General features: G+C 38.6%; 1 protein-coding gene and 1 pseudogene across 1 annotated transcript; one reads left to right on the top strand and one right to left on the bottom strand.

The window, feature by feature from the left end:
• Window positions 1-26,421, top strand: LOC146671603 (nuclear GTPase SLIP-GC-like). Its single transcript, XM_085403913.1, has 22 exons — window positions 1-132; window positions 257-338; window positions 663-775; window positions 3,560-3,604; window positions 3,724-3,753; window positions 4,024-4,048; window positions 4,174-4,245; window positions 4,537-4,630; window positions 5,056-5,272; window positions 5,388-5,582; window positions 8,838-9,044; window positions 9,141-9,307; window positions 13,176-13,245; window positions 13,325-13,412; window positions 13,565-13,680; window positions 23,943-24,116; window positions 24,207-24,355; window positions 24,500-24,617; window positions 24,821-24,929; window positions 25,035-25,165; window positions 25,663-25,744; window positions 25,829-26,421. Exons 2-22 carry the CDS (start codon window positions 272-274, stop codon window positions 25,909-25,911), a joined length of 2,352 nt encoding a protein of 783 aa, XP_085260039.1. The 5' UTR covers window positions 1-132; window positions 257-271; the 3' UTR covers window positions 25,912-26,421.
• LOC146671604 (uncharacterized) lies at window positions 13,687-22,146 on the bottom strand (annotated as a pseudogene).

Raw genomic sequence — 26,421 nt, 5'->3', positions numbered from 1 at the left:
TCCTCGGATACAGTGTTTTTGTGGTGTTGGGTTTTTTTGCAATTTGACTTCTTTTTTTCCCACCTGTTTTTGTCTCACTGCTTACTTCGCATCTCCCTCACCAGCCTTTTCCTGCATTACTTTTAACAAAAGGTGAGCAGTTTGAACTTTAAATTTAATGTTAGCTTCTCTGATTATATATGCATTGAGGCAGAAGGTGATCACGAAGGTCTAATCTGTAAAGCAGTACTGTCTGGTTAAATATTACGTTTTTCAGTTTCATTTCTTGATCATGGCCGATTTCATAAGAAACAAACTGCTTGACTGGGGGCTAAGAGAGTTGGAGGAACGATTTGAAGGTAAATTATAATTAATTCTTCATAAACAAAGATTTAAATATCTCAAACTAAAAATCTCTTGATATGGTTGTGCTGTACAACACTAATATTTTCTATTTTACGCTGTGTTTAAAGAGAGCTGTTGAGTCTTTTACACATCTGGAAGAGAAGTGCTTTTCTATAGCCACTTCTACACTGTCATCACAGAAAATGTATTACAAAAAAGGCTCAGTGGCATTTAAAAGAAATAACCATGCCTATTTCACTTTATTTCATGAAGTGGATTTCTAATGAAATTTGAAATTGTGTGCATCTCTATAACTGAGATTTAATATTTAATTACAGCTAACAAAGTTACAGAGGAAAGCCTTTTCTGTCTTACCAATGAAGACATAACTGAGTTAATCCCTGAAGTTGGTCTAAGGTCAAGATTCAGAAAGAGACTTGAGGACTTAAAGGTAATTAAAAAAAAAAAAAAGTCTGCTTATGTAATTTTACATTTGGTCTTAAAAATCTCATATAAATATGGAGGAGCAGAAGAGTCACATGCATCAACATAAAGCGTTTTGTGGTTTAATAATAAATTGTGCAACAAAATAAACATTGGTCAATTTATTTCCAAATTATTTTTTATTCTTTATGTCTTTGGGTACCAACTGTAATAAATGGGAATTTCTGAAATTAAAAAAAGTCTATTTTAAATATTGCTAACTAAAAAAATGTTTAAAGTAAAAAAAACAAAGAAAGCTTTATTGTTACAAGAAATTATGTGATCTGTGATTTGTGTGAAATTCGGTGATAAAATCGTATTAAATTATCAAGATAAAGACAGTTTACAATCCAAATTAGATTATATGTATGCAAAGAAAATAAGAAGTGCTTTTGTTAGATGCCATGAACACTGCAAAAATCCGGCAATTTAAGCGCCACCGGCGGAGGTGAAAGTCCGGCGGCAGCCGATGCTTCCAGGCCGGAGCTGGCTTCGTCGTCGAGCCTTAGCATGTTCGCTACAGGGGTCACCAATGTGGAGGTATGTAGTAACGACAGGAGAGGTCTCAGTGTCTCACTCCAACTTTATTAACTGACTCTCAGAACTTCACATATAGTAAGCGCCAAAATCTCCACCCCAGCACTTCCCTTCAACTTGGGTGTGAGTGGAGCCACCTGGTGGTCCGCCACAATTTGACATTTGTTTTTTCTGTGTCAATATAATCATAAAGGCTACAGACCGGCTTGAGGGGCTGCTGCACACCAGCCTTACAAGCATGATATCAGCCCATGATGATTCATTTCCATTACTATGACTGAATTTCCCAGTCAAATCTCTAAACACAACCAGCCCCTCCTTTACCATGCCTGTGTGTTCATGCACTTGTAAGACAGAGTTTAGTGTGGAAGAAGTGGTTGATAGAAATTGAGAAACAACAGGTGGAGGTGAAAAGCTAAGAGAGGAAAATAAAAAATAAACTTGAAATAGATGTTGCAAAATTTGTCACATTAAGCTGCAGCTGCACCACCAAGAGCAACAATTCACAGTCACAGGTTAGTTAGTCATCACTAGTCGGGCTACTACTGGTAGCACTAACTGTGGAGAAATACATGAGGAAAGATAGCAGTCCCAACAACAGAGTGAGGAAACCATGGAGGAAAGTGTAATGACAGTGGTAAGAAAGATAACTGTTTCCCTTTTTGCTTGCACTATTCAGCTTTAGCATTGATTTTACAAACTGTACAAATATATGCACAGGTTTAACTCAGTTGCCCACCATTTGTGTTGGTGGGCAATTGATTGATCATTGTAGACCACCTGGACCAAAAATGTCAGGGCTGAATTTTTGTTCCAGTCTCGACCTGATCCAGAGCAAGGTGGATTAAAGAGGGGGAAACACTTCTTATTTTAGCAGCTTAGACAAGAAAAGAAAAAAGTGAAGTGATTACGTTCTTACTGATACAAGACGTTGAATGCAAAGATGCTAAAACCAGTATTAAAGAAACTGTTATAAGCTTAACACATGACCTTTATTCGTTTGCATGTTGTCAGGCCAACTCAGATAGAAGTCTGGAAAAAATAAAGACTTCATATCTAAAATTGATGATCTATTTAAAAGATTTTTTGTCTCAATTCTTTTAACTCAGAGTTTTAAAAATCAATGTGGTAACATCTCTACCGATGTGTTTACAGACAGCATTTTAAACATGTTTTAAAGGTTGTAGGTTGCTCTAAGAGGGCTCAGTGCTGATTCTTACAGTTTTTAGTTGCTTTCTTACAGCAGCTAAAAATCCCAAGATGTGAATCCCAAGAACAAATAGCCTTGGTACAAGCACCCACACTTCTTGGTGCAGCCAATTGTCCCACAATGCATTTCATACGAAAGTCACAAACCAGCAATGGCAGATAACTTTAAACTGTAAAAAAATGATTGCTATTTCTATTACACAAAATTAACTTTTTTTTAGGCGCAAATGTTGTTAAAAAAACCTCCAACTTTTTTTAAAATGCCACTTCCTGCTACTCTAACAGCAATAAAACCTGAGGATGCATCAATTTCAGAATGCCATACTCATTTCTGAATTAAAATTCACATAAAAAAAATTTAAACAGCTAACTGGCTGTCTATTATAAAGTGTCGGCGTTGTCTACTAAAATAAAAACATAAGATGAACTGTTTGTTTTTGCTCAATAAAAACGTGAGGTGTGCATAAATGTATAATATTTATTACAGAGACATGAAGTTTGTACTTCAATCATGTAGTGACTTTTGGTGCTTAACTGTAAAACCTATAGACATTGTGAAACAGATCATATGAATCAATGACTATTAGAGAACATTTTATAATTACCATGAAGACCAGGCAGGTAGGTGTTCTTTAGAGGTAAAAATAAGTTCAATTCAAAAAGGGTTTAATTGTATTTTGTGAAATCCACTTGTAGTTTTAAGTATTTGTTAATTAATTAATAAGTCAGTTAAGTGTGGATTTACAATTACCCTTTTAATTTTCTATAAACTTGAGTTTAGCAATGTTTAAATAAATAAAAGAATTTAAAAAAGGATTTGCAAATACATTTACTAACCATAATAAACTGCACATTTAATTAAAGCACAAAATGCTTCATTTCACGTGATCCTTCTAGCCCTCATAAATAATTGCGTTCAGCTTTTTGAGATTATATCTTTGTGACAACAATAGCATTTTCTAGAATTGTATCACTCATTTACAGTTATGGATTTTCTTTTTGCTAGAGTAAACAAAGCATAAGGCAAGAAACACCTGATTTTTCCACTCAGGTAAGTTAAGAAGTTTAATTCTGATTGGCTATGATTTTTTACCAGGAGTCATACTTTCACTGTTTGCTCAAAATTTTACATGATCTTGCACCTGTGTGTTTAATCTTTATTGTAAACAGAAGAATGAAGAAACAACAAAATTGGTTCAGGTCAGAATTATGTTAAATTTCAAGACACGCCTTTATTCTTCATGCATATACAGCTGATGTACATTGTCCATTTTCTGTATTTAGCTTTTAAGGGTTAATATTTCTAATCCCAGATGAGACAGAAAGTAAATTTGCATTTCACTGTGTGGATTGCGGAAGTATGTGTTCAGACATATGTTCTTAAAAATGAGGTTAAATGATACCTGTGTGAAGAGCTTTCATTTCTTTGCATTAAAAAAACAACAACTAAATGTCCATTTTAATTTCCAGGTTCCACCATCCACAAGTTCAAAAGGTGAGACACATGTCACATATGAATTACTTATTCATCTTTTAAGACAGAAACACTTTGATTTTGACCAAATACCTCCACTGACAGAGACAACAAACCTAACCTTTTGTGTTTTCTAATCTAATAAGGAAAAAGAAAATCAGATCTTCAGGGGCAATCCAACAAATGGCAATCACCAACTAAAAGACAACGTGACTCAGGTTTTTACATTTGTTTCCAAAGAATGACAGTTTCACTGCACTGTATGGTAAAACTTCTATGCAGTGAATCTTTTGTTGTATTGCATGTGTCTGACTTTACCAGAGAAACAGAAAATACTTTCTTATTGGTTTGCTGGTGTCTGGCATACACAAAAATAATATTTAAATGAAGTAATCAACCTACTGCCATGCACTGCTCCTTTAATAAGTGATATAGTCCAGTTTTTCATTATCCGTGTATAACATTGTGCATTAAACTGTTGCCTGCTAAACACTTCTTTACTCTCACAGTGACAGAAACAAGAATATTATCTGAGGTGAAAGGCATCATGAAAGATGTCAGTGACAGTCTCCATGGCCAAGACAAGCTAAGTACTTTCCTAAAGTGAGTATCAACGTTCCCTTATTCTGTTACATAAACATCTGGGTAAAAAACATTTTAGTTTAGTAACAATCATGGTGAAAGAAAATCATATACAGATTTTATTAGAACAAAGATAATTAGAACAAAAGCATTCATTCCAAACTGTTGTAGTATTAATAGGTTAAATATTGTATCGTAAAACTTTAAACACACAAGAAGAATGAACCACCAAGCCAACTAATTCCAGTGAGCATTTACATACTGTACATATGTACAGTACATATGTACATAGCTCATCTTACTGTTCGTTTAAAAGTATAATATAATAATAATATAATAATATAATGACTTTTAAATTATTATTTAACAATCTGGGCACAGAAAGGTGTCTTCCTCATTTTGCAACACATTTCATGGTTGAATAAATTAACCCACTTGTACAACAGGAACAAAATTAATGATTTGGAAACCGACAAGAGAGAGCTTGTTGGTGTCTTTGGAAGAACTGGGGCTGGAAAGAGCTCTTTAATCAATGCCATCATTAATGAGAAGAATCTTTTGGCCACTGGAAGTATCAGCGCATGCACCACAGTCATGATAAAGGTGGAGGCTAACACTTGCAGCCCAAAGTATGAGGCAGAAATTGAGTTCATTACGAAGGAGGTGAGAATTAAATATTTTATTTAAAGCTACAGTATATGCGTTTACAAAAATACAGCAGGTATTTGCTTTACATTATCATTTATAAAACTAAAATGCAATGATTTTTGTCTTTTAGGAGTGGCATGATGAATTATGGTCACTGAAGACTCTTAAGAAAGGTGATGATTATCGGGACATGGTTAAAAAGCTGTCAGCCCTGTATGGAGAAGAATGTAAAGACAAATCCCCTGAAAACCTCTTGGGAAAAAAGTATTTCAAAAATATTCCAGAATTTTTAGAGTCCAAGAGGAAATTTTTGCATTGTGACACAGTAAGTTCAAATACTATTCTATTACTTCATTTTTTTTCCATGTTTGTTGTTTCAATGAGTGGAATTTGCTTGCATTGATATAATATGATATAATTTATAGACAGCCTATTCTGTTATTAAAAAAATAAGAAAAAAACAATATAAAAGGAAAGTAGAATGTGCAGACCAAAATATTAAAACAAATCTGTTCTTGCCTTATCAAACTTCAGTGCTGCTTTTGACTGGTTTGAAAACTAGATGTGGAAAAAGGACCCAAGGCACGTGGATGTTTATTTACATTTTCCAGCTGCCTCCTGCAGCTGAGCTCCCTTGTCAGGTCCAAGCATCCTACTTAAATAGGAGAGATTGATTCGTATATAGCTCTAACTTGGCGTATGTTGCCCCAAGTTAGAGGGATCTAGCCACCAACCTTATGATTATTGGACAACCGGTTCTACCCCGTGTGCTGAAGGCACCCCAGATGCATGATTAGTTGATGGAGATTAGCTGTGTTGGTCAGCTTTCCCAGACACATTAAAATATATTCTTAGTTTTAGTCTTTAGGTTTCTGTTACCTTTCTTTCCCTGTTTTCCATGTTTTGTTACTCTTGTTTCTGTGCTCTATGTTTGCTCTTGTCTTCCCTGTCAGCCATAACTCCTTGTCAAGTCTGCTTCTCCATGCCTGTCTTGTGTTTCCTGTTTTACTTTGATAGCCTCATGTCCTGTGTTCAGTGTTTTGAGTTATGCTTCCCCTTTGTCTCGTCATGTTTGAATACTCCCAGCTGTGCTCTCCTGTTGTGTCTCAATCCCTTGTTACTCCCTTGTGTATTTAAGCCCTGTGTTTTCCTCTGCCCACTGTCGCCTTGTCCCATGTGGTTTAAATTTCTCCGTATGTCCCTATTCAATCGTTCCTGGTTCCATGTTCCACGTTTCCTAGTGTTTCCGTTTCTGGGGCCACAGCATTTAGTTTGCGATATGGCAGCTTCTTCAGTCTGCCCCGAAGAAGCTGTGGCTACAACTGTAGCTGCCTCCACCAGTGTGTGAATGTGAGAGTGAATGAATAGTGGGATTGTAAAGTGCTTTGACGGTCTCGAAAAGCGATATATAAATGCAATCCATTATTATTATTATTATTAGTGAATATTGAATCCTACTGAAATTTGAATCACACAGTAACTGTAACAGTAACTGAGAAAATAATCAAGCATTTTATGGCTGTAAAGATATTTGCACAACAGAGTAGTTAAATCTCTCAATAGGTTAATGTCAGAGATTGGTGGATAATTTTAAAAGACATAAGTTGCTGGGTTTAGGGTAGAGAGGACCGATCCGATATTACGTATCGGTATCGGTCCGATACTGACGTAAATTACTGGATCTGATATCGGAGAGAAATAAAAAATGTAATCCGAGATCCATTAAATATCAAAAAAGCACCTCACAAAACTTGCGACACGGCATAACTTGCCTCATAATTGTTGCACGTCGGAGCAGTGTGCGTCACGTGATAGAGCAGCTTTGTGTATTGTAGCCTCGCTACCAAACCAGCATTTCATCTCCAAGGAAGTTATCCCCGAGAGAAGTAAAGCAAGTGTGTAAGTTCATCTCTGAATGTTTGTAAAGCATTGCCGTGTTAAGCTTAACAACCAATATATGGAGCGACTGCCTCTTCTCTCTCCCTCCCTCTCCTGTTGCTACTTCAATCATGAAACTGATCAATGATCAGCTGATCGGCTTTTCTGTCGCAACTCACGTTTCTCTTCTTTGTTTTTGGCTCACTTCGCGCCAGAAAAAGGAAACCAGCGGCTGAACAACAGCAGCACGTTTAACCTTGATAAGCTGTTGTTAGAATTTATTTAATATTACTTTCTACACCAGGATCCTTTTCTACGCAGCTTACGGCTGGTAACTGTGCAGGGGCGGATCTAGCAAAGTTTAGCCAGGGGGGGCCGATAGGGCATGAACAGGGAAAAGGGGGCACAAAGACATACTTTTTTTTCTTATTCTCATTTAAAATGTCTAGCTTTTAATAAATAATTATCTGAATCTTACACCCAAAGTTTTAATCTGATGAAAAATGTATAGAAGTTCATTACTGTATATAGTAACTGTTAAGTCTAATATACTAAGTAAGCTATAGTACTTTTTCCTTTGGGAAGGTACCATCTGTGCAGTCTGCAGTTCTGTTGAAGAAAGATGTTGAATCTATTTAATTATTCTTGAAAAATAATTTAATTCTGTGCATTTTTTTTCACCCTGCATCAAATTAAAGTTGATTACGTCAATTAAGCATCATGAGGTGGAGGGTGGTTCCCTATTTTTTTTTTTGCTGGGAGTTTGCAACCCTATTAGTTAGGTTGCTTAATTTTTCTGCTAAGTACTCTTTAAAATACCAGAATAGGAAGGATGGAGTAGGTTTAAGTTTATTAGATTGATCACTATTGCTGAACTATGAAATATTTTGGGTGCAGTGTATTTTTTACATACAGGTATAACAGAATAGCTTTAGTGTTGTTGTTTATTTAAACTTGAGTATGAACTTATACAAAATGCAACAAGATATTAAAAAACAGTTTTATTGATTAAAAAAACACTATATCGGATTCATATCGGTATCGGCAGATATCCAAATTTATGATATCGGTATCGGTCATAAAAAAGTGGTATCGTACCATCTCTAGTTTAGGATTAAAGGGGTCAATACTAGCTACTGATGTCAATCCTATACTTTTTCTCCAGAAGAATGTTGATTTTTCTTAAGTAATAACTTTTTGTAATGTTAAGTAAAAAGTAAGCCTTTTTACAACTTTTGAAATAAATATTACAATGTAGTTCAGAACCAAAGTGCTGGCAGCATAAAAAGAGAAAGCTACACAAAACCAAAATTTAAAAGTTGAATTTTTAGCTGCTTTTTAATGCAAATCACACGTCTCAGTGGGTGAGAGCTCCAGAGTCTAGGAGCCATTACCACAGGAACAGTTTCAACTGCTCGTGCAAATAAGTTAACAATTTGCATTGGATATCACAAGACTATAGGTCTGCAAACAGGGCGTCTGTTAGCTGTAAACATAAAACACTAGGGAAGCTGCATTAACAAATGCGTCTGTGATACTGTGTGCATATATGTGCCCAAGTTTGATCATCCTTAAATCTAAACATTAAAAAAAATCTAAAATGTTTCCCAAGAAAAAAAATTAGTCTAAAATTTGGGTTTCTTTTTTAAATTTACTGATTTAATTGTAAATGTATTAATCTTATTTATCTTGTTTATTGCAGGCTCAAAAGCTATCTGCAGAACTTTTTAAATATACAAAGTATGTTCCAAAGCCGGAAGATGGATATAAAGCACAGCAGTGGTACTGGCCACTAGTGAAGTGTGTGACTGTCAGGGTGCCAAACAATAAGTTTCTCCAGCATGTCACACTTGTGGACCTTCCTGGAAATGGCGATCGCAACAAGAGCAGGAACGAAATGTGGAGACAAGTAATTTTTCACATCAACTTCTTGTTGTTTTTCTGGTGTTGTTTTAACATCTTTTGTTTTAATTATTTATAATTGACGTGCTATAATTTATTTCAGATTGTTGGAGATTGTTCTACTGTGTGGATTGTGGCTGAAATTACTCGGGCAGCATCAGAGAATGAGGCCTGGGAGATTCTAAAAAGTGCACATGGCCTCATTGGAAATGGTGGTCAGTGTGAGCAAATTCACTTTATCTGCACCAAGTCTGATCCTTCAGACAATCGGTAAGTGAATTAAGATGTCAAAGTGCATAATTTAAAAAAAATTTAAAATCACATACTGATCAATCTTGTTGGAGAAATATTTAATAGTTGCATTCAGATATTTACTAAAAACATATAATATTCTCAACACTAACACAGTACTGGTAAAATTCTTTGTGAAGTCAGTACCCAACTCACAGCGAATAATGGTGTATTTTTAACAAACAAACAAAACAAACAACCTTTATTTGTCACCAGTGTTGGGCAAGTTACTTTGAAAAAGTAATTAATTATAGTTACTAGTTATTTTTCAAAAAGTAACCAAATTAGTAACTGAGTTTCTAAAAGTAATTAATTACTGGGAAAAGTAACTATTGCATTACTTTAAAAAAAAATTTTAACCTTCTGGGGTCCCGGGTATAATTGACCATTTTCGACTACTTTTAATTTGACCTCTACATATCACCATTAAAAACTATTTACTTTGCCTTGTTTGGTGTCATTCTTTTCAGTACAGCCTCACATGTCTGAATTTACAGTTATGTTTTCATTTTGACATACTCTATTAACACAACTGATCTAAAATCAGACAAAAAAAAACATAAAATCTGAGTAGAAAAAGTTATATTTTATGCTGTAACAACCACAAACATGTTTAATGAATCATATTTCATAACTTAAATACAAATATAAATTGTAAATCTTAAAATCCCATGCACAAGTTGTAATGGTTCGCAGTGGCTGACCGTGTGGAGAGTGTTTGGAGGACCCAGGTGCGGACACAGATAAGCAGACCAAATTAACTTTAAACAAAAGGCGAGCCTTTATTTGAGGCTGGAGTACATGAACTAAACTAAACGAGAAGTGAACAGGGTCAACAACTAAACAGGAACCTAAATTGGGAAGAAACTAACAACAGTGAGGCTATGAACAAGACTGTGCCTTTATTTGAGGCTGGAGTACATGAACTAAACGAGAAGTGAACAGGGTCAACAACTAAACAGGAACCTAAATTGGGAAGAAACTAATAACAGTGAGGCTATGAACAAGACTGTGCCTTTATTTGAGGCTGGAGTACATGAACTAAACGAGAAGTGAACAGGGTCAACAACTAAACAGGAACCTAAATTGGGAAGAAACTAACAACAGTGAGGCTATGAACAAGACTGTGCCTTTATTTGAGGCTGGAGTACATGAACTAAACGAGAAGTGAACAGGGTCAACAACTAAACAGGAACCTAAATTGGGAAGAAACTAATAACAGTGAGGCTATGAACAAGGCTGTGCCAGAACATGAGGGAACTGTGAAATATAAGAATAAGCATCATGAGCCATGACCTGCACAGAGACTTGAAACCTGACATGACATACGGCGTGGAACACAGACGACGCGACACAGACTGAATGAAACACAGAGACTAAATACACATAAGGGATGATCAAGGGAAGTGGTCACACATGGGAGCACAGCTGACACACATGAACCTAAAGACGGGACAGGGGAAGTGAAACTAAAGACACTGACATTGGACACAGACTTCCAAAGTAAAACAGGAAACATAACAGACGCAGACTTGACTAGGGAATACAGCAGACCCTGGAACACAGGAAATGAAAGACTAGAAAAGATAAACTATGACAAAATCAAAATTCAATAATGACACAAAACTCAAAACACTGGGTCACCGACCCAGGACCATGACACAAGTTAGCTGCAAATTTGCAGCCATTTACCTTTTTTTTTTTTAAATAACCATTTCAAACTATTTACATAACAATCAGGTGTTCTGCATTAAATAAGATGCCACACAAATTATTTGGGCCACTGCAAAAATAATTTCTGTCCACTATAAAGAAGAATATCACAAGCCTGCAGGTCTGACAAGAGGAGATGTATCACTCCCCCTTTTTTCTACCTGGAGACACCATTAACACTGCAATCTGCCTTTGTTGGCTTTTTTGCAGCACCTGTAACATTCAGCAGTCACCTCATTGTTCTAGCACACAACACAAAACTATCCACAACACTACACACTAACTACACAAGACAACACACTAACTACACACTCCAAACACGCTAAACGTCACAAATCTCTCACATCTCAAAACTTGCTCTTTTTTTCAGCTCTCTTTCTCTCTCTTTCTCTCTCTCGCCGTCACTCCTAAAACTCACCCTCTTCCTAAACAACCAAATGTCATGCTGCCATGTCATTTTTAATTGGTCGCCATTGTACATTTTTCCACCAACACGAAATGGGTGTTTTTCGTTTTGTTTTATTTTTTTATTTTTTGGTCATAAGCAGAGAGTGCTTGCTAGCGCTGTCCTTGGACAGTAAACATGACGAAAGCATTCAGGAAAAAACACCGCGTATATATTGTTTATCATGACTCTGGTTTTACATGGCCTATCAACACAATTTAAAAACTGTGATATAGCACCTTGTTACTTTGGCATCTTGAAGTGGTCATGTGATTGGTTTACCACTACTACTTTATTCTTCCTCAGCCAAACAGCAGCACTCACGAGATTGTTTTGCCCCCTAGCTCTAGGTGCCAAAAAGTGATTGTCTGCCAGAAAGTGATTGCCGTCCGCGGGAGCGCGCGCAACTGCTTAAAACTGTAGCGCCCAGATTACTTACGCAGACAGCTACTTCTGTGCAAATGATATAAGGTGCGGTAAGCTGAAGACAGCTTCAACTGTCTGTTTGTTGAAAAATAGTAAAGCGCATTTTCTTGTTAATAACGGTAACGGCGTTGTACCGATAGAAATAGTAATTAGTTAGATTACTTGTTGCTGAAAAAATTAACACCGTTCTTCCCATCACATACACAATTATAGAGAGTACAACATGTATGTATGACAAATATTTTTAGTAGTAAAGTATGTGTAGAAAAAACAATGAGAATGTCAAAAGTGAGTGAGGAAGTGTGTTACTGATTTGAGAACTACGGGTTGGGAGTTCAGTAGGGAAAATTACTTTTCTGCTTTGATAATTACGCAAAAGAAAAACTGTAATACTTAATTTTCTAATTGCACATTCAATCTTTAGGTAATACTGAGACATAAAATCTGGGTTTTACCTTTAACTTTTCCAATTAATACAAGGACAAATTAATTAAACTTCAATAAGATTAAATAATTGTTAATTCACATTACTTCAAATTAATTTGAATTACTTCACACTAACCTCTATCTGTTGTAGCAGACTTTTTTGCTGTACTAGTCTAGTTGTTCTGTGTGGAGCAGGTTCAGATGAGGCAGAGCTGTTGTAACAACCCTTATTGGGTTATAGCACCACTTGGGGGGGGTTGCCCTACTATTATAATAGTTGTGGGAGTCTCCTAGTGGGTGTGTGTTTTTAGCAGCAGCCATTACATGCCGCTCGTGTTCTGTTCTCAGAAAACCGTACTGTTGTACGATACCGATCTCCATTCATGTATGCACGGACGAGTACAGCCGTGGAGACCTGGCTCGTAAGGTGTAATGTTGCTGACACTGAATAAAGGTCTGTTGTTTGATTTAACCAACTGGCTTCGAGTTATCTGGCTAACCTCCACACCACATGCTTGCTGGACCTGCTAGCCGCTCCTTCCTCGCCAGACTGCTGTTACACTGTATGATGTTAGATTATGAGGAAAACAGAAATCTACAGGATAGAAAGCAAGATCCATCAGAACATAAAAAGAAAGCAGGAGGGCAGGGCCTGAAATGGTCAGTCCTTTAATAATGTTGATCATGTTGAAAGTGGTAAAGGTTTTCAAAGTTTTTCATGGTATGTTGCCCTCCATGTGCAAATCCTCAAAAACAAAACCTCTCAGCTGTTTTCTTGATATGTTGCTTTGTGATTAAGCTATATGTTGATCCTATTTCCCTTCCTGCCCATTTAAGAGATATAAAAAACAAGGAAGCCAAGAAAGAAGTGACGAGTGAATTCCGGGAACTGAATGAGAGTCTGAGTGTGAGTTTTATAACATTCCAAAAATTGTTTGGCGAGCCAAAGCTTCTTTAAGATTAAAACTCTTTCTTTTATTTTTCAGGACCACTTCAGTGAGGACTGCTTCAAAGTGTTCACAGTGAGTGCTGAAGAGTTCCTAGAAAGAAAAGGTGTAAAAGAAGATGCCAATGGTAGGCAGTCAGAATCTCAAGATGTTTTGTGATTCAAAGAAAATATATTGTTCGGTGCATATGTTGTTTTATTTTTCCTCATAAATCAGAAATGGATTGTAAGATTAAAACCAAAGTATCTAATTCAATATTCAATTTACTTTTATTTACAGAAATAGCCAAACTTCAAGACTTCTTGCAAAATTGCAATGATTGTCACTCATGTAACTATGTGACTGGAGCTTGTGGGATTCTGTCTTTGATTGAAGGAGCCAGGCGCAGAAAAGAGGTAAAATCAAGTTATGTATGTGTGAAAATATACACTGAACAAAAATATAAACGCAACACTTTTGTTTTTGCTCCAATTTTTCATGAGCTGAACTCAAACATCTGAAAAATTATCTACATACACAAAAGACCCATGATTCTCAAATATTGTTCACAAATCTGTCTGCGTGTGTTAGTGAGCACTTCTCCTTTGCCGAGATAATCCATCCCACCTCACAGGTGCGGCATATCAAGGGGCTGATTAGACAGCATGAATATTGCACAGGTGTGCCTTAGACTGCCCACAATAAAAGGCGACCATGAAATGTGCAGTTTGATCAAGCAGCAAAATGCCACAGATGTCGCAACCTTTGAGGGAGTGTGCAACTGGCATGCTGACTGCAGGAATGTCTACCAGAGCTGTTGCCCATGAAATGAATGTTCATTTCTCTATCATAAGCCGTCTCAAAAGGCGTTTAAGAGAATTTGGCAGTACATCCAACCGGCCTCACAACCACAGACCACGTGTGACCCCACATGCCCAGGACCTTAACATCCAGCATGTTCACCTCCAGGGTCGCCTGAGACCAGCCACCCAGGCAGCTGCAGCAACAATCAGTTTGCATAACCAAAGAATTTCTGCACAAACTGTCAGAAACCGTCTCAGGGAAGCTTATCTGCATGCTTGTCGTCCTCATCTGGGTCTGGCCCTGACTGCAGTTTGTCGTTGTAACCGACTTGAGTGGGCAAACACTCACATTTGATGGCGTTTGGCACGTTGGAGAGGTGTTCTATTCACAGATGAGTCACGGTTTTCACTGTTTAGGGCACATGGCAGACAGGGGCTGTGTCCCAATTAAGAGACCGCACGCTTGAAGTACGTGCACTACGCGTACTACGTACGGTGCGTACTATAAGTACGAGAAGTGCGGAAGTGAGAGGCTTGTGAAATGGGACGGTCTAGCCTTCGTCACGCTGTTCAGGTTGCCTAGCAACCATGATACTAACCGCGAGAAACGTTACATACAGCATTGTTTGACAGAAATGAAGGAGAAAAAATGTTTTGTTGGTCATTCATTTTTGTCATGACATCACTGTGATTAGTTGAGTATCTGAGGCTGAGACCACAGGACTGTAAAACATGATTGTTGGGCTTCATTTCTGTACTGAACAGTCATTTCAAGAGTAGTTAGTAAATAACAATTAGCTAATGTTTTTCATGAGACTAAAATCATCTCACTGTGGTAATGTAAATATAATATGGCCAATATTATCAATATTATATGTATTGTCAGATTATTATGAGATATATATATATAAGGGGTGCAACGATATTCGTATCGATATTGAACTGTTCGATACAGTGCTTTCGGTTCGGTACGCATATGTATCGAACAATACAACATTTGTAATTTATTTTATCAACTTTCCTTCTGACGATGCTGTCTGTGTGGAGCGCTCAGTGAATCTGCGTTCGACTACTCCGCCTAGGCTGCACTGTCGAGCGCAGATCCACTGAGCGCTCCACACAGACAGCATAGTCAGAAGGAAGAGCGCAGGGCAAGCTAGCGAGACAGAAGTTAAGCTCTCCTTGCAACATGGCAAATTGAACCTCCCCCACCCTCATTCAGATCTGGCGTTTGGAATTATTTTGGTTTTCATGTGACGTATGACCCTGGAGGTAAGCGCGTCATGGACTAAAGTAAAACAGTATGTTGGATGTGCCACGCAATGCTCAATTACATGGGTGGGAGCTAGTGTGTTAGCGCAGTTAGCTCGTTAACGTGTTGGCTGTCTAGCCCCATGCACGGGGCTATCAGGGGTAGCTCGTTAACGGAGATTTGCGGTGTTGTGGCGTTAAGGTCATTTTAACGAGGTTAACCTGAAAGCACTAGTGGGAACACAACGAATATGACTGCACATTTACGCCGACATCATCCTAGTGCAAAGACAAAAACAACAAGCATGCATGCTACAAACTTTACCCGAGTCATTTAGACAGCCGTTAGCACATGATTCTCCTTATGGGGACCTGATATGTTTAATATGCTCCTGAGAATATAGCCCAGAAGAAGCGGATAGTATAGCTTTTATTTTGGAAAGAGACGTTTCTCTGTAATAAACTCTCTTTTCCAAAGATGAGGGATTCCTCAATCAGATACAGGGCTCGCAAAATCGCTAGCCCGACGTCCTGGGGCTAGAGATTTTTCCAGTCGGGCTACCAAAATCTATCTCTGCCCTGCCCGTCCGGCTATTGTAGGAAGGAAAAATATATGTCAATGCTTTTGCATTCTTTCAGAAATGTAGCTGGGTAATTATGTCATTGGCATCGGTGAGCCACTGTCAATATGTGACATATTGAAATCGCGTTTGAATTTGCGCTTGTTTTTTGCTTTCACTTTGCAATCGCGTGAACTGTGTATAGAGAGCAACAGCACTGATTGGTGAGTGATGATAATTTGTGCACCAATTCCTCTGACATTGTCTTATTAATCGTTAGCTTACTACGCAAACATGACAAGTGAAATCTCCCGCAGCAAGCTTAAACATGTGAGAGGTTGATCGCGCAGAGAATCGCTGAGCTTATGTGAGTGCGTGTGTAAAAGCAGCAGGATATATATTTTAGTTCTGCTGAGCCAAATAAGACAGGTCAGGGTGAAGAAGTGACAGCCAAAGAAAAGCTTACCACAAAACGGAAAAGTTATGACAAATCAGACTATAAGGCAAAAAGAAAGTGCAGCTTTATGGTTTCATGGACAAAGAATTTCTGTGGCTACAATATGACGAGCTATATAACCAGGGCTGCACATAAGTGGTCCACAGGTGCGCATTCGCTGTCAAAATAAAAAACACGCACAAGGGTTAGGGTTAAATTTAAAAACTGTACTTTTGAGTTAAAATATATATTTATAATTTTAATAAATGACAAATTAAAAAGGCATGAACATTTTATTTTGTATCGAAAAAATATCGAACCGTGACACCAAAGTATCGAACCGAACCGTGAATTTTGTGTATCATTGCACCCCTAATAAATATATATATATATATGTATATATATATATATATATGTGTGTGTATATATAGAGCAGCTGGATAGCGTAGTGGTTAAACTACACGCCTTTGGAACAGAGGATCGCAAGTTCGATTCCTGCCTGGGGCGTCTGTATCCAGTAAGGGTCCTAAGGCTAGACCCCCTATGCTAAGCAAGCCTACCGCAGACATGAGCGAGACAGATAAATATGAAGGCATGCCGGTTCGGACGTCGCCCGGATCAACAAGGTCCGCGTCAGGTGTTGAGGAACCAGGGCACCCTGACGAAAAGTGGGCTACTGGAACAAGAAGGCATCGGTGGGCAAGGGACGAAAACAGGGCGTTGTTGGAATGCTACTACGCAAGTAACCCCGGCGGAAGGGGCTACATGAATAGGATGAGGGACCTATGGATTCTTCGATACCCAACATCCACAATGACAGCGAAACAACTAGTAGCTCAGTGTTCCAACATTCGAAAGAAGGGACTGCTCTCACAGCTAGAGATTGACGAGGTACAACACAAATGCTACGGCAAGGAGGAGTCAGGACGCCAGGTCGGGGGGAGATATCATCACCCCCACCCGAGATTGGGTACATAGCCCCAAGTGCGATAGGAGAAGGATCGTTGAGTGCGAGAGGAACTGACCTGAAAAATAGGATCATCTTGGATCCCCCGTAGCCGGTTACCAAGATTACGTGAAGTACCCTCAGAAGGTCTGCTAGATGATGTTAATGCAGCACTACGGACAATACCTACAACCATACATACCCCCCGACTAACAAGCTGATCTACAATACGGCAGCAGTGATCAGTGAGATGCTTGGCTACAAGTTGAACAGCCACAAGGGGCAGTACCCTCCATGGAGAAGGAGGCTAGAGGGCAAGATCAAAGTAGCACGGAGGGAGGTTAGCCAACTAACGGAGTTGCAGAAAGGTGCGGCAAATAAGGTGCCTAAGAAATACAGCAAGCTGTCCATACCTGAGGCCTTGGAAACTGCCAAGCAAAGACTCACAGCCTTGGCCAGCCGCTTGAGGAGGTACACCAGAGAGATAGAAGGCAGGAGAATAAACCAGCTGTTCTCCACAGAAGGTGTACTCTCAGTGGCAAGGGAACAATAAGAGAACAGCACCACCAAGGCTGGAGACAGAACAATACTGGAAGAGCATATGGGAGAAGGATGCAACCCATAACGGCAATGCTCAGTGGCTAGAGGATCTGAGGGCAGACCACAGCGACCTCCCTGAACAGGGTCCAGTAACCATCACAGTGGCAGATATCCAAGAAAGGGTCTCCAGTATGAAGAGTTGGACAGCACCAGGGCCCGACATGGTTCACACCTACTGGCTGAAGAAGCTGACTGCACTCCACGAGCGTCTGGCAGCACAAATGAACCAGCTGCTAGTTAACGAAAGACACCCGGAATGGCTAACTGAAGGCCGGACGGTCCTGATCCCCAAGGACCCCAAGAAGGGACCGGTCCCCTCCAACTACCGACCAATAACCTGCCTCAGTACTACATGGAAGCTCCTGTCAGGCATCATATCGGCTAAGATGAACAGGCACATGGGTCAATACATGAATGGGGCACAGAAAGGGATTGGCAAGAATACCAGAGGCGCAAAACACCAGCTACTGGTAGACAGAACAGTCAGCCGAGACTGCAAGACCAGACTGACCAACCTGTGCACTGCCTGGATTGATTACAAGAAGGCCTATGACTCAATGCCCCACAGCTGGATACTGGAATGCCTAGAATTGTACAAGATCAATGGGACCCTAAGAGCCTTCATCAGGAACTCAATGGGGATGTGGCGTACAACACTAGAGGCCAACTCCAAGCCCATAGCACATATATATGTATATATGTATGTATATATATATATATATATATATATATATATATATGTGTGTGTGTGTGTGTGTGTGTGTGTGTGTGTATATATATATATGTGTGTGTGTATATATATATATGTGTGTGTGTGTATATATATATATACACACACACACACACACACACACACACACATATATATATATATATATATATATATATATATATGTATATATATATATATATATATATATATATATATATATGTATATATATATGTATATGTGTATATATATATATATATATATATATATATATATATGTGTGTATATATATATGTATATATGTATATGTATATGTGTATATATATATATATATATATATATATATATATATATATATATATATATATATATATATATATATATATATATATATATATATATATATATATGTGTGTATATATATATATATATATATGTGTGTATATATATATATATATATATGTGTGTATATATATATATATATATATATACAGTGGGGCAAAAAAGTATTTAGTCAGCCATCGATTGTGCAAGTTCCCCCACCTAAAATGATGACAGAGGTCAGTAATTTGCACCAGAGGTACACTTCAACTGTGAGAGACAGAATGTGAAAAAAAAATCCATGAATCCACATGGTAGGATTTGTAAAGAATTTATTTGTAAATCAGGGTGGAAAATAAGTATTTGGTCAATAACAAAAATACAACTCAATACTTTGTAACATAACCTTTGTTGGCAATAACAGAGGTCAAACGTTTACTATAGGTCTTTGCCAGGTTTGCACACACAGTAGCTGGTATTTTGGCCCATTCCTCCATGCAGATCTTCTCGAGAGCAGTGATGTTTTGGGGCTGTCGCCGAGCAACACGGACTTTCAACTCCCGCCACAGATTTTCTATGGGGTTGAGGTCTGGTGACTGGCTAGGCCACTCCAGGACTTTCAAATGCTTCTTACGGAGCCACTCCTTTGTTGCCCGGGCGGTGTGTTTTGGATCATTGTCATGTTGGAAGACCCAGCCTCGTTTCATCTTCAAAGTTCTCACTGATGGAAGCAGGTTTTGGCTCAAAATCTCACGATACATGGCCCCATTCATTCTGTCCTTAACACGGATCAGTCGTCCTGTCCCCTTGGCAGAAAAACAGCCCCATAGCATGATGTTTCCACCCCCATGCTTCACAGTAGGTATGGTGTTCTTGGGATGCAACTCAGTATTCTTCTTCCTCCAAACACGACGAGTTGAGTTTATACCAAAAAGTTCTACTTTGGTTTCATCTGACCACATGACATTCTCCCAATCCTCTGCTGTATCATCCATGTGCTCTCTGGCAAACTTCAGACGGGCCTGGACATGCACTGGCTTCAGCAGCGGAACACGTCTGGCACTGCGGGATTTGATTCCCTGCCGTTGTAGTGTGTTACTGATGGTGACCTTTGTTACTTTGGTCCCAGCTCTCTGCAGGTCATTCACCAGGTCCCCCCGTGTGGTTCTGGGATCTTTGCTCACCGTTCTCATGATCATTTTGACCCCACGGGATGAGATCTTGCGTGGAGCCCCAGATCGAGGGAGATTATCAGTGGTCTTGTATGTCTTCCATTTTCTGATGATTGCTCCCACAGTTGATTTTTTCACACCAAGCTGCTTGCCTATTGTAGATTCCCTCTTCCCAGTCTGGTGCAGGTCTACAATACTTTTCCTGGTGTCCTACGAAAGCTCTTTGGTCTTGGCCATGGCGGAGTTTGGAGTCTGACTGTTTGAGGCTGTGGACAGGTGTCTTTTATACAGATGATGAGTTCAAACAGGTGCCATTCATACAGGTAACGAGTGGGGGACAGAAAAGCTTCTTACAGAAGATGTTACAGGTCTGTGAGAGCCAGAGATTTTCCTTGTTTGAGGTGACCAAATACTTATTTTCCACCCTAATTTACGAATAAATTCTTTACAAATCCTACCATGTGAATTCATGGATTTTTTTTTCACATTCTGTCTCTCACAGTTGAAGTGTACCTCTGGTGCAAATTACTGACCTCTGTCATCATTGTAAGTGGGGGAACTTGCACAATCGGTGGCTGACTAAATACTTTTTTGCCCCACTGTATATGCGTGTATATATATGTATATATTACAGCAGTGAGCTTGAACTCTGGGTCAAAGATTCAAGTTGCAGTTGTTTATATTTCCTATCACCGTAAATCTTCACTCAAAAGTGTATATACAGATGTATTATACATAAGAGACAAATATTGTTCGTTTCATATGTTCGCATTATTACATTTGGCTCAATGCTTACATACATGTGTAAAAAGGAAAATGGACGAGCTGTGAAAACTGTTTCTGTTGGGGGCGACCGTGGCTCAGGGGGTTGGGAAGCGTATCTGTCACCGGAAGGTCGCCGGTTCGATCCCCGGGCTCTCTGTCCTGGTTGTTGTGTCCTTGGGCAAGACACTCTACCCTACAGCCTACTGGTGTTGGCCAGAGGGGCCGATGGCGCGATATGGCAGCCTTGCTTCTGTCAGTCTGCCCCAGGGCAGCTGTGGCTACAACCGTAGTTGCCTCCATCAGTGTGTGAATGTGAGAGTGAATGAATAGTGGCATTGTAAAGCGCTTTGGGTGCCTTGAAAAGTGCTATATAAATCCAAACCATTATTATTATCATAGAATGAAGAGTAGACTGATATATTAAATATTCCTGTATTGGGTGAGAAAATCAGACCATGTCATAACTGCTTTAAGTCATACAGAATAGATATCAGAGCCTTAAACAGGCTGACTTCTGCTAAATGGGTCAAACTGGGCAGAAAGTATACAAACACATAACATCCTTATAGAATATGATGTAACACTATAGATCAACCTACCTCAGAATATATAAAGCATATAAACAATTCCAGCAAAATGATGCAACAAACAAAGCAGTACTACTAATCCAAATTACTCAAAGCTTCATAGAACTGAAACAAACATTTATTTTTAGGTCCTTTAGGTTTCTCAACATTAAACTTGTTTGGGGAAATCGACAGCGCATTTGGAGTATGCATTTGAAGTACACTTCGAATTGGGACAGCCGTCGTCGCGTGGCGGTGACGTAATCGCACTTAAAATGCGTACTTCAAGCGTGCAGACCCTGAATTGGGACACAGCCAGCGTGTGTGGCGTCGTGTGGGTGAGCGGTTTGCTGATGTCAACATTGTGGATCGAGTGGCCAATGGTGGCGGTGGGGTTCTGATATGGGCAGGCGTATGCTATGGACAACAAACACAGGTGCATTTTATTGATGTCATTTTGAATGCACAGAGGTACTGTGACAAGATCCTGAGGCCCATTGTTGTGCCATTTATCCACAACCATAAACCTTATGTTGCAGCATGATAACGCACGGCCCCATATTGCAAGGATCTGTACACAATTCCTGGAAGCTGAAAACATCCCAGTTCTCACATGGCCCGCATACTCACCAGACATGTCACCCATTGAGCATGTTCTGGGATGCTCTGGATTGGCGTATACGACAGCGTGTTCCAGTTCCTGCCAATATTCAGCAGCTTCGTACGGCTATTGAAGAGGAGTGGACCAACATTCCACAGGCCACGATCAACAACCTGATCAACTCTATGCGATGGAGGTGTTGCCCTGCGTGAGGCAAATGGTGGCCACACCAGATAAGATAAGATAAGATAAGATAACCTTTATTAGTCCCACACGTGGGAAATTTGTTTTGTCACAGCAGGAAGTGGACAGTGCAAAAGTTATGAGGCAAAAATTAGGATACAATAAGAATAAATACAGTACACAACTGTACAGAATAGAATAAAATAAAATACTATATACAGTAGAATAAAATAAATTAATATACAATAAGATAAAAATAGAATACAAATACAAATGCTATATACAACTGAGTAAAAATACAACGATGACAGAAAGGATTATTGCACTTAGTATTATTGCATATGTATGGATGTGTGTGTTTGATCAGTTAAAGTCTTTATTATGGAGTCTGACAGCAGTGGGGAGGAAAGACCTGCGAAATCTCTCCATCCCACACCGTGGGTGCCGCAGTCTCCCACTGAAGGAGCTGCTCAGTGCTGTCACAGTCTGCTGCATGGGGTGGGAGATGTTGTCCATCAGGGATGACAGCTTAGCCACCATTCTCCTGTCACTCACCACCTCCACTGGGTCCAGAGGACATCCTAGAACAGAGCTGGCCCTTCGGATCACCCTGTTCAGTCTCTTCCTGTCCCCAGCAGAGATGCTGCCGCCCCAGCAGACCACACCATAAAAGATAGCAGAAGCCACAACAGAGTCATAGAAGGTCTTCAGGAGTGGGCCCTCCACTCCAAACGACCTGAGTCTCCGCAGCAGGTACAGCCTGCTCTGCCCTTTCCTGTAGAGGGCGTCTGAGTTATGAGTCCAGTCCAGTCTATTGTTCAGATGAACACCAAGGTATCTGTAGCTGTCCACAGCCTCAATGTCCATACCTTGGATGTTCAGTGGTTGCAGTGGAGAATGCTTGTGCCTGCGGAAGTCTACCACCAGTTCCTTGGTTTTACTGGCGTTGATCTGGAGGTAGTTCAGCTGGCACCAGTCCACAAAGTCTTGGGTCAGACCTCTGTACTCCTTGTCGTCCCCATCAGTGATGAGGCCGACTATTGCAGAGTCATCAGAGAACTTCTGCAGGAAGCACTGGGTGGAATTGTGGGAGAAGTCTGCAGTGTAGATGGTGAAGAGGAACGGAGCCAGAACCGTTCCCTGTGGGGCCCCCGTACTGCAGATGACCCTGTCCGACACACAGCCCTGAGTCCTCACATACTGTGGTCGGTCGGTGAGGTAGTCCAAAATCCAGGTAGTGAGGTGATGGTCCACTCCAGAGTTCACCAGCTTGTCCTTTAGAACCGAGGGAAGAATGGTGTTGAAGATACTGACTGGTTTTCTGCCCCTCCACCCCTATAAAGCAAAACTGTGCACATTTTAGAGTGGCTTTTTATTGTGGGCAGTCTAAGGCACACCTGTACATTATTCATGCTGTCTAATCAGCCCCTTGATATACCACGCCTGTGAGGTGGGATGCATTATCTTGGTAAAGGAAAAGTGCTCACTAACACAGATTTATAAAGATTTGAAAACAATATTTGAGAATCATGGGTCTTTTGTGTATATGTTTGAGTTCAGCTCATGAAAAATGGGAGCAAAAGCAAAAGTGTTGCGTTTATATTTTTATTCAGTGTAATAATGACAAAATGTATAACTTGAAATGTCTGCATAACTCTGACACCTAAAAAAAAATGTAAAATAAAAAATATATTAAAAAAGTGTATATATATATATATATATATATATATATATATATACATACATATTTGTTTTTTATTTCAGGGTGTTGGAAAAGCAGATGATGTATGTAAAGTCCTTGAGAAAAACATGAGGGAACAACTTAATACAGTAAAAACAGCAGTTGAAGAAGCAACCAAGGACTTTGAACAGTGTCTCGCAGAAGGGATTAAAAATTTCATAACCTCTGAAAAAAAACTGAAGACCTTTTTGGATGATGTATGTATCTTAATTATAATTAAATCAAAGCAGCAGATTTTGCACTCTTTATGAGCATGCGTTTAAAAATGTTTTCCTGATTTGTTTTAGAAAGAGCCCAGTTTTTTCAGCACACTAGTGGCTGTAGTTAAGAAGCACGGCATCCACACAACAAAACGCGGGGAAAAAATAGACCTCAACATGATGTTGGCTTCATGCCTGACTGACAGCATTGATAAAAAGTTCAGAGAGACCTTCCCGTAAGAATAAACAGAATAAATAATAAAGTGTTATCATATTAAGTGTTTTTCTCTCTCTCTTTCTCTCTCTCTCATATACATCATACACATTATTCACTTGTCAATGCTGCCATCAACACTATTATTCTGAAACACATTTTTCAGAAATGACATTAAATGTGGATCATTCAAAGGAGTCATAAGCAGGTTTTCACTTGGCACCAATTCACTGATTCAAAAATACAATGATGTCGAACTACAGCTGATATTTCTTCAGACACAGGTACACTGTCTAATTGTAAATTCTCCTGTTTATGATTCCATTACCATCAAGATTAATATTTACACAAAAAAATAGAATGTGTAAATATTAATATGTTCTGCTCTAATTAACTTTTGGAGAAAAAAATAGAATCATCTCTATTACCCTGATCTCTTGTTTTGTTTTTTTTAAATACATTTTTACCAATGTTTCCTATTTCTAAGGAGGACAAAATGAAGGCTCAAATGGAGAAATTCATCCTGAAGCAGAAGAATAAAATCTACACCAGTCTAACAGAGACAGTTAAGGAAAACATGACAAAATGTTACATTGGTAAGTTGACACATTTGCATTTATTGTGAATGTAGGCATTCATCGCAATTATGCATAAAAAGTTTTGGGTTCTTTTTTGTTGCAAAACCTTGTGTCTTCTTGTAGAAGCAAAAAAAATTGAGGGAGATGGAGCACTGGAAAACATGAGGAAGACTATTGAGAGACATGTGTACTCAAATAAGAAAATGTATGAGGAGGCAAAAAAGACCATGTTGATGAAGATGGATGCATTGAAGGTTTGTCACATTATATAACATACCATACCACCTTTATTTATAAAGCACTTTAAATTAAACCAGGGTTCCCAAAGTGCTGTACATATACAAATAGCATAAACTGAAAAAAGAATCAAACTTGTTCAAAATAGAAAATTAGAAAAAAACATAGTCTAAGGTTATCTTGCAAAATGTTCTTCGTTCACATAAAGGCTTCTTTTATATTTCTGTAATACATATATATCAGAATCAGTACTATTGCCCCATCTAAGGAGAATGTAAACCAAGTTCTTCTATTTGTTGTTTTTTGTTTTTTTAAAACATTAGTGAGGTGGCTGTTAAATTTTTACTGGGCGTTGCAATTAGGACTCCAATAGAAGAGTTTAAACTGAAAAAGGCTACTTTCAGCACTTTAATAATTCTCACTCTAAACAAACATGTAATCAGTAATTCAAGTCTTTTTTTTAACTCATAATTTGGCTCTGTGAAAACTAATAAAGGCTCTTATGTTAAATTAGAAAGTCATGCTGTTCACGCTCCAGAAAATCATGAAGGAAGCCATTGAATTCTCGCTGAAGACTGCTGCCTACTCACTCCCAGGTAAACAGAATATAAAGTAAATCTTTCATGTTGAGTACTAGGAATCCTGTATGTATTATTAATAAAATCACTTTGTTGTTTTAGATGTTTCAGAGTATCTTGAGACTTTGACAACACATTATAATCAACTTCAAGGTGGTCAAGATGAAGAAATGTTACAACAGTAGCTGGGTAAAAATAAAAATGGTATTATTATTTTTGTAATACTTAAATTAATCAGCTTTGATTACCTGTTTTGTGTTTAATTACATAAATATTGCTTTTACTAAACTAGAACTTATATCCCTGGCAAGCCTGATTTGGATAATCAGAAGAAGACATTGATTTATTTCTGCTTCACATTTTAGCATCTTATAGTATATTCTAATGTTTTAATTGCATGTGTTAAGTCTTAGTTCATTGAAATGAGAGCCATTAGTTTATGGATATGTTTTTCAGTTTTATCTTTGAGCCTTATATAGCACAATATTTTTTATTGCAATTTCAGAATCAGAATTTTTTTCCTGCATTACATTGGTTTCTTTGGGTGTCATGAATAATAATACACCAGCATTACTATCAGCTTCTACTTCAGCTACTAGTTTATAATTTTATTTTTTGTTGTTTCTAATCTGTATATGCATGCAAACATTTGATTTTGTATACAGTTCAATAAACCTTGATTTAAGTGTTTTTGT

The sequence above is a fragment of the Rhamphochromis longiceps genome, linkage group LG4 (assembly GCF_057381845.1).
Source record: "Rhamphochromis longiceps isolate RC_006_pf linkage group LG4, R_longiceps_female_GT1.1, whole genome shotgun sequence".
NCBI lineage: Eukaryota > Metazoa > Chordata > Actinopteri > Cichliformes > Cichlidae > Rhamphochromis > Rhamphochromis longiceps.
The sequence above is the reverse complement of the archived record's forward strand: the minus strand, read 5'-3'. Positions and strand labels throughout refer to the sequence as shown.